This window comes from Microcaecilia unicolor, chromosome 1 (assembly GCF_901765095.1).
Source record: "Microcaecilia unicolor chromosome 1, aMicUni1.1, whole genome shotgun sequence".
Classification (NCBI taxonomy): domain Eukaryota; kingdom Metazoa; phylum Chordata; class Amphibia; order Gymnophiona; family Siphonopidae; genus Microcaecilia; species Microcaecilia unicolor.
Window position 1 is genome coordinate 681620821 of NC_044031.1, and position 12509 is coordinate 681633329.

At 43.0% G+C, this 12509-nt stretch overlaps 1 protein-coding gene across 1 annotated transcript in view; it reads right to left on the reverse strand.

Moving 5' to 3' along the window:
• Positions 1-12509, reverse strand: part of NR2E3 (nuclear receptor subfamily 2 group E member 3) — an 86171-nt gene that overhangs the window by 14525 nt on the left and 59137 nt on the right. Inside the window, exons 8-9 of the mRNA XM_030191541.1 lie at positions 10534-10715; positions 10191-10431 (exon numbers count right to left, since the gene is read on the reverse strand). Coding sequence (XP_030047401.1) covers positions 10191-10431; positions 10534-10715 — 423 coding nt within the window. The remainder of the gene's footprint in view (positions 1-10190; positions 10432-10533; positions 10716-12509) is intronic.

A 12509-nucleotide genomic window follows, 5' to 3' on the forward strand; every position in this document is an offset into this window, starting at 1 on the left:
CCTACCACAAAAGACTATACCCATCAGTCCAAGGCTCACCAATCTTGGTCTAGAATTGACTATATCCTCATATCACAATCTTGGTTTTTTTAAAGTCCAGCAGGCCGTTATTGGTCCCATGGAAATTTCAGACCATAGTATGATATGGGTAGAGCTCGATTTAAGGAGGGGAGGGAGGGTAACTAACCACTGGAGATTCCCTGCTTACCTTTATAGAGACAAACAACTTTTAGACCACCTACTGGAAAATTGGAAACTGTATGAGGACACGAATCAACCTTCATGTGACTCACCTGTATTATTCTGGGAAGCCTCCAAGGCGGTTATGAGAGGGGAAGTGATAGCGTTTCAAAGTGCTAGGAAAAAACGACTAGCGGCGGGCATTTTGCGACTAGAAGCAGATTATAGGAAAGCAAAGAGAAAATATATAACACACCCCACTCCAGATAACAGGGACTCCATGTCAGCAGCCCTGGTAGCGCTCAACTCCCTTATTCATGAGCAAGCTATGAAACAGTTAGTGGCTCGGCGGCTGAACTTCCAACGCTTTGGGAATAAATCAGGTAAATTACTAGCTAGGGTGGCCAAAACACAAACTTCCCAAAGATTTATCCCAGTGATAACAAACCCTAAGGGGGACAGGCTAACTAAGTTACAAGATATAGTTAATATATTCCGGGAATACTTTAGGGAAACGTATAGTGCCAAAGATAGGGTTCAGAGCCCCCTGACTCGGGACTACCTACAGTAGTGGAAATAAGTATTTGATCCCTTGCTGATTTTGTAAGTTTGCCCACTGACAAAGACATGAGCAGCCCATAATTGAAGGGTAGGTTATTGGTAACAGTGAGAGATAGCACATCACAAATTAAATCCGGAAAATCACATTGTGGAAAGTATATGAATTTATTTGCATTCTGCAGAGGGAAATAAGTATTTGATCCCCCACCAACCAGTAAGAGATCTGGCCCCTACAGACCAGGTAGATGCTCCAAATCAACTCGTTACCTGCATGACAGACAGCTGTCGGCAATGGTCACCTGTATGAAAGACACCTGTCTACAGACTCAGTGAATCAGTCAGACTCTAACCTCTACAAAATGGCCAAGAGCAAGGAGCTGTCTAAGGATGTCAGGGACAAGATCATACACCTGCACAAGGCTGGAATGGGCTACAAAACCATCAGTAAGACGCTGGGCGAGAAGGAGACAACTGTTGGTGCCATAGTAAGAAAATGGAAGAAGTACAAAATGACTGTCAATCGACAAAGATCTGGGGCTCCACGCAAAATCTCACCTCGTGGGGTATCCTTGATCATGAGGAAGGTTAGAAATCAGCCTACAACTACAAGGGGGGAACTTGTCAATGATCTCAAGGCAGCTGGGACCACTGTCACCACGAAAACCATTGGTAACACATTACGACATAACGGATTGCAATCCTGCAGTGCCCGCAAGGTCCCCCTGCTCCGGAAGGCACATGTGACGGCCCGTCTGAAGTTTGCCAGTGAACACCTGGATGATGCCGAGAGTGATTGGGAGAAGGTGCTGTGGTCAGATGAGACAAAAATTGAGCTCTTTGGCATGAACTCAACTCGCCGTGTTTGGAGGAAGAGAAATGCTGCCTATGACCCAAAGAACACCGTCCCCACTGTCAAGCATGGAGGTGGAAATGTTATGTTTTGGGGGTGTTTCTCTACTAAGGGCACAGGACTACTTCACCGCATCAATGGGAGAATGGATGGGGCCATGTACCGTACAATTCTGAGTGACAACCTCCTTCCCTGGGCCTTAAAAATGGGTCGTGGCTGGGTCTTCCAGCACGACAATGACCCAAAACATACAGCCAAGGCAACAAAGGAGTGGCTCAGGAAGAAGCACATTAGGGTCATGGAGTGGCCTAGCCAGTCCAACACAAGAGAAAAACGAGTGGAAATACAATTTCAAGAGATCAAACCAAAAAAGAGATGAAATGCTCCGAAAAACTTTATTTTTCGGAGCATTTCATCTCTTTTTTTGGTTTGATCTCTTGAAATTGTATTTCCACTCGTTTTTCTCTTGTGTTGGACTTTTGTGGAATTTTTTGGACCTTTCATTTCTACGGTGGCCTAGCCAGTCACCAGACCTTAATCCCATTGAAAACTTATGGAGGGAGCTGAAGCTGCGAGTTGCCAAGCGACAGCCCAGAACTCTTAATGATTTAGAGATGATCTGCAAAGAGGAGTGGACCAAAATTCCTCCTGACATGTGTGCAAACCTCATCATCAACTACAGAAGACGTCTGACCGCTGTGCTTGCCAACAAGGGTTTTGCCACCAAGTATTAGGTCTTGTTTGCCAGAGGGATTAAATACTTATTTCCCTCTGCAGAATGCAAATAAATTCATATACTTTCCACAATGTGATTTTCCGGATTTAATTTGTGATGTGCTATCTCTCACTGTTACCAATAACCTACCCTTCAATTATGGGTTGCTCATGTCTTTGTCAGTGGGCAAACTTACAAAATCAGCAAGGGATCAAATACTTATTTCCACCACTGTAGAAGATGCAAAAATGCCCCAATTAACAGAAATAGCCCGCCAAGCGCTGCTAGCACCACTTGAAGCGCAAGAGGTTCTCAAAGTAATAAAAGCTTTACAGCCGGGCTCAGCCCCAGGGCTCGATGGTTTCTCCAATGAGTACTATAAGATGTTGACCCCTCAGTTGTGTGGACCCTTGGTAGATTACTTTGAGGCAGTGGTGACTAGGGGATTTTTTCCACCAAGGGAGAATGAGGCCCTGATAACATTAATCCCCAAACCGGGTAAACCAAAGGACCAAGTGGAGTCCTATAGACCCATCTCCCTCATCAATGTAGATGTTAAGATCTTATCCAGAGTGCTGGCAAACAGACTGACGGCCCACATTCCATACCTAATAGGAGAACACCAAGTGGGGTTTGTCAAAGGCCGACAGGCGGTAAGGCAGGTTCGGAAACCACTACTTGCAGTGGCCTATGGACAAGTTACGGGCGACCCCCTATTACTAGTTAGCTTAGATGCAGCTAAAGCCTTTGATAAAGTTAATGGAGAATACCTGTTTCAAGTACTCGAGTATATTGGGCTGCGTGGCTGGTTTCTAAAAGCAATTCAGACGCTCTATAATAACACCACCGCACAAATACTGATTAATGGTACTAGATCTAGGCCTTTACGGGTAGAACGGGGCACAAGGCAGGGATGTCCATTATCCCCTATACTGTTTCTTCTCTACCTGGAACCTCTCTTACGAACGATTCTGCTAGACCCAGACATACGGGGAGTCACACTCCATAGGCATTTGATAAAAGTGCTAGCTTTCGCGGATGATATGTTTCTTACACTCACCCAACTGAAAACCTCAGTTTCACGTTTACTTGAAGTTATAGATGAATTTGGTTTTTTTTCGGATTTGCAATTAAACCTGCATAAATCATTGGCCCTTCCGATTCAGGAGGAGGTGAAGGTGGGGTGGGAAGACTCATTCCCCTTTCAGTGGGCCGCAGGTAACCTTAAGTATTTAGGGGTCTACATCCCAAAAGATTTAGCGAACTTGTATAAAGAGAACATAGGCCCCTTGAAGACCCGAACAAAGGAAATTTTGCACGGTTGGCAGGGTCTGCCCTTATCACTAAAAGGGAGAATTGCAATGTATAATATGTTCATTTTCCTGAGGTGGACATACATCTTTCAGATGATCCCTGCCATACTGGGATACAGAGAGGAGAGGTGGCTCTATAGAACCCTTACTGTTTTCTTATGGCGGGGTAAACGGGCACGCACAGGCTTGAAAAATCTCAAGAGGCCCTGTTCGGGGGGGGGGGGGGGGGGGGGGATTGGGACTACTTGATTTAAAACTTATAGCGATAGCATGTGGCCTGCGGCACTTGTCAGATTGGTTTCGATCAAAAGAGTTCTTTTCTTGCACAAGAGTGGAAACCATACTGATGGCCCCAATGGAATTTGCCTACTGGCTCCATGCCCCAGCAAGGGAACTTCCAACACTGGGACAGTATGGGTATATTCTAAACCCCTTACATAAAGCATGGAAATGGCTGGGTAGGATGTACAAATGGAATAAAGCAATAACTCCACTGCTTCCTATTAAAGGTAATTTGGCATTCCCAGAGGGGGGAGGGTCCGCTTTGTTTAAGAAATGGGAGATTTGTGGCATCAAATATTTGTTTCAGGTAGTGTCTGAGACGGGGTCTATTAAATCCTTCAGAGCCCTGTGTGAAGAATTTGGGCTGGGACAGAAAGACTATTTTCAATACATACAGCTTAAACACTATGTTAGATCATTACCTGCAACAGACCTTACGCAGCAAATATGGGACTCCATGAATGATTTACTAGCCCTGGAGGCTCAATTAAAAGTGCCACTTCGCTATTTCCATTGCCACCTTCGAGACCTACAGGGGACTTTAGATTACACATGTGTATCACAACAGTGGCACCAAGAACTGAGGTGGAAGCCCAACTCTGAGCAAATAAAACTGTGTCTGACGGGCGTGCACCAGGTGACAGAGAATGTGGCATGGCAGGAAATGCAATATAAATTTGTTTTGCGGCTCTACATCTCGCCACATAGGGCTTTTAAAGCGACCATCAGAACCACAGATGATTGCCCAAAATGCGGCCATGTGGGAGCCTCTCTAGGCCATATGTTTTGGTTCTGCACAATGGTATTTCAATTCTGGATAACACTGGGATGTCATGTGTCCCAGATGTGGAAGGTACAGTGGCACCCATCACCAGGTCAACTCTTTCAGGTTTATAACATCCGAGGAAAGCCACCCGAGGGGCTGAAAGCTTTTTTGAAAAGGGCGACCTTGATGGGCAAACGAACAATCACACAATTATGGTTATAGCCAGAGCCGCCTGGAGTCCCACAATGGAGAGGAGCTATGATGCAATGTTGGAAAAGAAGAGAGTGGGAGACCTGGCTTCAAAGAGGGGAGACCAATTCTGCAAAACATGGTCTCCGTTCTGGGACACTCTTACGCCAGTTGGTAGAAGCAGGATTTTGAACTGTTAATAGGTCCAGTAGGGGAGGGTAGAGGGGGTGGGGGAGGATAAGGGGGGGAGTGGAAATAAAATGAAAAATTGAATATGCTCATTGTGTGATGTTGAATACGAAGCTTATATTATGTATGTTTATATGTTGACTGCTGTAATGTGGGTTTTTTTTGTGTCACCAATAAAAATTGTAAAAAAAAAAAAATAAACATAAGTACCTGTCCTGCTCAGCTCTGTACTTATAACCATACTTCAAACAGCAAACAAAGGAAATTAACAACTCTACAACAAGGGAGCTACAATGTGGCCTCTTGTCTGATCTAAACTCCCCCAATTGCTGCATGACTGACTATGGAAGAATGGCAACTTAAATGAGGAACCGTACCTAATTATAGCGAGTAATAGCATCATTTTGAAGCCTGCCACACCTCCCCACCTTATGAGTACCTGAGACACCATGACCTCGCCTCACCATCAGTGGCATCTACCTTCAAGTAGGACTCCGTTCTGAAGTCTTTAACAGCGCACATTTAGGACTGATAAAGAGCGCTAAATCCCAACTGACTTAAACTAGCTCCAAAAACTATCACCATGAAGTGGCACAAATGGATTTGCTTAGCCCTTTTGAGCACGTTGGGTGGCAACCTACCATACTGCTCAAAATGGTGCCAGCGTGAAACTCTTTTAAATAAACAGCTCATGGTGCAAAACCATCAATCAAAACCAGACACATTACAGTAAAGACACCCAATCAAACTCCAAATTCAATCCTGTCCTGACTTTAACAAAAAAATTCATCTCTGCTCTTTATAGTTTACAACATAAGAGTAGCCAGACACACTCACCACTCCCACCACCTCCTCCAGCAAAGAGTTCCAGAGCTTAAGTATTCGTTGTTTTAAAAATATTTCCATGTAACTTCCTCGAGTGTCCCCTAGTCTTTGTACTTTTGGAACGAGTAAAAAATAATTTACTTCTACTCGTTCTACACCACTCAGGATTTTGTAGACCTCAATCATATCTCCCCTCATCCGTCTCTTTTCCAAGCTAAAGAGCCCTAACCTCTTTAGCCTTTCCTCATACGAGAGGAGTTCCAACCCCTTTATCATTTTGGCCACTCTTCTTTGAACCTTTTCTAATTCCGCTATAAATTTTTGAGATACAGCGACCAGAACTGAACACAAAACTCAAGGTGCAGATGCACCATGGAGTGATACAAAGGCATTATAGTGTTTTCAGTCTTATTCACCATCCCTTTCCTAATAATTCCTAGCATCCTGTTTGCTTTTTTTTGGTGCCACTGCACACTGAGCAGACGATTTCAGCGTATTATCTATATCTTTTTCTTGAGTGCGGACCCCCAAAGTGGACCCTGGCATTAGGGAACTATGATTCAGATTATTCTTCCCAATGTGCATCACCTTGCATTTGTCCACATTAAATTTCATCAGCCATTTGGATGACCAGTCTTCCAATTTCTTAAGGTCTTCCTGCAATATTTCACAGTCTGCACGTGTTTTAACAACCTTGAATAGTTTTGTATCATCTGCAAATTTAATCACCACACTCGTCATTCTGATTTCATATCATTTATGAATATATTAAATAGCACCGATCTCAGTACAGATCTCTGTGGCACTCCACTGTTCACCCTCCTCCTTTGAGAGAAATGACCATTTAACCCTACCCTCTGTTTTCTGTCCAAAACCCAATTCCTAATCCAAACCAGAACCTTGCCTCCTATCCTATGCCACCCTCCCACCCCATTACTGTATGTGAACATCCCATATACAGTAATTTGCAAGGACCCTGTATCAAATAGACAATATTATATAATTCACATGTAGTATTTGAATGCATCTCCATTAATAGCCTATAAACATGGTAAGACTGTGGGGATAATTCTTAACTATAAAAGGCTTGATTATACGAATGATGATTCTGAATTGGTCAGTCACACCAATTGTGGATAGTGTCAGTTTTGTGACTTGATAATTGAAGGGATGGACTGGGTGGACATTAATACTGGATACAAAATAGTGCGTTCAAATACTACATGTGAATCATATAATACTGTTTATCTGATACAGTGTCCTTGCAAATTACTATATGTGGAGCGTTCACATCACCCAGTGAATGTGCATTTGAATGAGCATAAATCAAGAATCAATAAAGGGGTTTTGTCAGCCCCACCAGTGGCCCATTGGCTTGAGAAAAAACATCTGGTTATGGATATGAGATGGAGAATAATTGATAAAACAGATGGGGTGGAAGGGTGGCAATGCTGGTCAACTGTTGAACTATAAAGAACAGAGATGGATTTTTTTTGTTAAAGTCAGTAATCCCAACAGGCTTGAATTTGGAGCTCGATTAGGCGTCTTTACTATGATGTGTCTGGTTTTGATTGGTGGTTTTTGTTTAAAAGGGCTTCATGCCGACGCCAATTTGAGCAGGATTCAAGCACTGTGATGGCAGCACTAACAGCGTAATATAGGTTCTGGCATATATTTTAAAGTATCATTAATTGTATTTATATAATATAGCCTTTGTTTTATTGAACTTGAGCTTTGTTATATATATATTTTGGACCTTCCCTGATGCAGAGTTGAAACACGGCCCATCATGTCGGTCAGTCCTTTGACAGCCAAGTTCAAGATAAGTTGATATTTTAAAGACTTAGTATCTATATATATTGGGTTAAAAAATTAAGCATATAATCTTACCACTTTTAATTGGAGCCAATAAAGAGTAAGGCGAGCCACAAATAGTAGCTTGTGTGAAACGAGGCACCACTGAGACTTCTGTGCTTTGATTATTTTGTAGTTTTGAAAAAGCTAAATTGAATATCGGCATTGGGATGCTTTATACTTTCGATTACTAATCCCTGCTGAGCAGATCTACTCCAGTCCAATAATTTGATTCCTATGAAGATGGCATTGGGTGTGTAGAAGAGCTGAGTGTAACTCATATCTAGCTTCTTGATTGCCTCTTAGAAACAATGCAGACTTTGTCCCAGGACACCAGAATGCAGTATTGATATGTTGGAAGACCATAGCAGATGTTGTGAATTGTGGGGTGGGGTGTATCATGACCTTTGTTTGGACCAAGTGGCACTGAGTACTCCAGCAGTATAGAGCTTGACAGACACTGTTGATAGATGTTGAGAGGAAGGTGTCTCTTTCATGCTTGGACAAAGCACTGGCAGGCCTGTGTCCACCTTGCTACCTTGCCTCTGTGATGGAAAAGTGGAACAGGGAGCTCACATTGATCCTTCACCTGAGCTGTTATGAATTGTAATTAAGTCTATATCCACTTTGACATTTACGGGGAAAGTTATCAAGGTGCGGTAAAAGGCCTACTTTTATCACACCTTGGTTTACCACAGGAGTCACCAACCTGCAGTATCACAGTACCTCAGGTTGATGACTATCATAGTAAATAAATAATGTTGCTCCAGCAGCCCAGGATCATCGGGTCTCAATGCATGATCCGATATTCCCGGGCCGCATCTTAAATGGGCTTTGGTGCTGTTTCCCCACTCCCAGAGCAGCACTTGTATCCCTTCAAGCACAACTCTGCCCTGATCACATGGCCCACTGAATACAAACCCTCCCTGATCAGACCCCTACCCTCTAAAGGACCTACCATTCCCAGCCCATATTCAGTGGTATAGTGGGTCCTGGGCAGGAGCAATCCCCAGTCACTCCTGCTTTTGCTGGCACCACCTCTCAAAATGTCACCCCTAGGATGGGGGCCTTATGATTGGGGAGTTGTGAGTGTGTGTGTGTGTGTGGGGGGGGAGGTTAAGGGGCAAATAATGCAACTTAGAGCCCTAACACAGCTTGATATTTTCCATGCTTCATGTTTCACTTTAAGATATTCAATATAAGATCCTGTTCTACCATCACATCCCTCAGTGGTGGACTTACAGACCTGGCTAATGGGTACCAATGGCTGTAATAAATATGATGAGGAATATGACACATTGGGGACTGCATTTAGGATGTGCACTGAAATAAAAACAAAATATTGGTGCAAAAAATATTGTTAGGTATCTAACAACCATTATAGATTTGAAATTATTGCTATTTGACAATTCTACAAAGTTTGGGGCATGCCCTAAATTTCATAAACTGTTTTTATGAAAGGCATTCTTGGTGGCAAATAAATGCTTTCAATGATATTGTTGGAGTATAGAGCTCCCACCTATAATGCAATACTACCTGGATGTTTACACTACAATGGTGATGGAAAAAACTGAAGCAACACTCGGCATCTTTCTGGACAGTCTTTGGAAGATATGGGAGCTTATGTCAACCATGCACAAGAAGCTGACTTCAGTCTCAGGGATGAGGTGATGGGTTAGGAGGGGGAAAGGGCGGAATAGTTAATATTAACTGTGGTATGTTGTGAAGTTCTAGAAAAGTATTAATAAATAGATTTAAAAAAACAACAACATGTACACTGCAAATTCAGGGATGACTCTAAAGAGAGATAATGATCATTTTTGCCATTTGGGGGTTGATGGTCAAAGCCAGTTAACTGAATAACTGGTGCGTAGTAGTCCCTGAGACAATATTCGGCGACACTTACCTGGACAATGCTGCTAAATATCCCTTCTAACTACTAAAGCTGAAACCAGGTAGTACGTGGGCAGTTTGGGGGTGGAGCTGGCACTTAACTGGATATGTGCTGATATTCAGCTCTTAACTAGTTAAATTAGCTGGCCAAATAGGACTTCATAAATATTAGTTCTATCTTTGTCCAGTTTAACTTTATCGCTTAAGGGCTGAATATCGGCATGTATCCAGTTAAGTGCCATCTTTTCACACATACCCAGATTATTAATGCTGGTACCTGAATATGGCCCAGCATTGAATATTTGGGCAGTGGTCAGTTTTTAAAAAAATGCTGACTGCCGGCGGCTATTATCCACTTTGAATTTAATATTGGCTTATAAGATGTGTTACCTTTCTTGTTAGGGTAATCAACATCCTTTTGTATACCACGGTCTCTATATGTCATTTACTCCCTCATGATGAAGAAACACTCAGCTATGAATAATTAGGAAAAGAATGATGAGTGTTGTATCTCTTAACACTGGATATTAACTGGAAGGCCTTTTCTTTTTATTATCCAGTAGCTGTGTTTACCTGGTTTGAATAGCACAATGGCTTTCATGCATGCAAACTCTGTAGGGTCCACATTAAGCAACTTGAAACGAGCAATTGTTTCTCGCAGTATCTGAATGTCCACACCAGATGGCACTGTTTTTCCATGGATGTTTGGTGACAACTCGGGCACAGAGAGAAGTGGACAGCTTTCTAGGGGCATAGACCATTGGATGGCACAGAGAAGAAACAACTCACTCCAGGCTTCTTCCAGCAAGATCACCTATGAAAGAGAGAAAATAAGAGGTCTTTTGACCTTATAAATTTCTGCCAATTTGAAAGCATTGGGTGAATCTATCATTCTTAGATGGATAGATTAATGTACCTGATCCCTGAAAGGAAGACTGGAGAAGACAGGGAGGTTTTTGGACCACTTGACAGCCATGAAAAGGAGACGGGCAGATGTTTCATAAACATTCTCAGGACTAGAGGAATGGCAGGTAGACATCTGATATTCAGTAGCAGTATGCTCTGGTTCATTACTTGTTACATCAATGTTCTCATCAGCTGAAAGAAGGGGAAAGCCATGAGACTGCCTGACTATCCTACCACTGCAAGAACAGAAAAGACCCCTAAACTTTCTCATTTGATATTAAACTACATATCCATAGGAAAGACAGAGTGTATAAGATTCTGATGTGTCTTTTGGAAATGTACCGTAGGTTGCAAGCAGTAATGTATGAAGCACCAGCTATGTTGAGGTCCACAAGAACTGATGAAGGATGCAGCAGATGTGAATAGGAGTTGTCCCATAAATCATCCGGACCTAGCCAGACTGCCATTTGGAATAGGAGAAGGAGTAGACTAATGGTTAGTACAGTGGGCTGAGAATCTGAGGAACTAGGTTCAATTCCCACTGCAGCTCCTTTTGACCCAAGGCAAGTCACTTAACCCTCCATTGCTCAGGTACAAAAACTTTGATTGGGAGCCCACTAGAGGCAGAGAAAATACCTATATATAATACATAAACCATTTTAGTTGTACCTTAGAAACATGGTATATCAAATCATGTCATATACCATTACTACTACTACTAATTATCATTTCTAAAGCGCTACTAGACGTACGCAGCGCTGTACACTTGAACATGAAGAGACAGTCCCTGCTCGACAGAGCTTACAATCTAAGTAGGACAGACAGACAGAACAAACAAGAGATAAGGGAATATTAAAGTGAGGATGATAAAATAAGGGTTCTGAACAAAGTGAATAAGGTTTAGGAGTTAAAAGCAGCATCAAAAAGGTGAGCTTTTAGCTTAGATTTGAAGACGGCCAGAGATGGAGCTTGACGTATCGGCTCAAGAAGTCTATTCCAGGCATATGGTGCAGCAAGATAAAAGGAACGGAGTCTGGAGTTAGCAGTGGAGGAGAAGTGTGCAGATAAGAGAGATTTACCCAGTGAACGGAGTTCCCAGGGAGGAATGTAGGGAGAGATGAGAGTGGAGAGGTACTGAGGAGCTGCAGAGTGAATGCACTTATAGGTCAGTAAGAGGAGTTTGAACTGTATGCGGAAACGGATAGGAAGCCAGTGAAGTGACTTGAGGAGAGGGCTAATATGAGCATAACGACACTGGCGGAATATTAGTCGTGCAGCAGAATTTTGAACAGATTGAAGAGGAGAGAGATGGCTAAGTGGGAGACCTGTAAGAAGCAAGTTGCAATAGTCTAAGCGAGAGGTGATAAGAGTGTGGATGAGGGTTCTGGTAGTGTGCTCAGAAAGGAAAGGGCGAATTTTGCTGATATTATAGAGAAAGAAACGACAGGTTTTAGCAGTCTGCTGAATATGTGCAGAGGAGAGGGAGGAGTCGAAGATGACTCCAAGGTTACGAACTGATGAGACAGGAAGGATGAGAGTGTTATCCACAGAAATAGAGAATGGGGGAGGAAGAGAGGTTGGTTTAGGGGGAAAGATGAGAAGCTCAGTCTTGGTCATGTTTAGTATCAGATGGCACTGAGACATCCAGGCAGCAATGTCAGACAGGCAGGCTGATACTTTGGCCTGGATTCCTGCTGAGATTTCTGGTGTGGAGAGGTAGATCTGGGAGTCATCAGCGTAAAGATGATACTGAAAACCATGGGATGAGATCAGAGTACCAAGGGAAGAAGTATAGATGGGGAAAGGAAGAGGTCCCAGGACAGATCCCTGAGGTACACCAACTGACAGTGGGATAGAAGTAGAGGAGGATCCACTAGAGTACACACTAAAGGTACGCTGGGAGAGATCAGAAGAAAACCAGGAAAGAACAGAGTCCTGAAATCCAAGTGAGGACAGCGTATCAAGGAGTAGGCTGTGATCAACAGT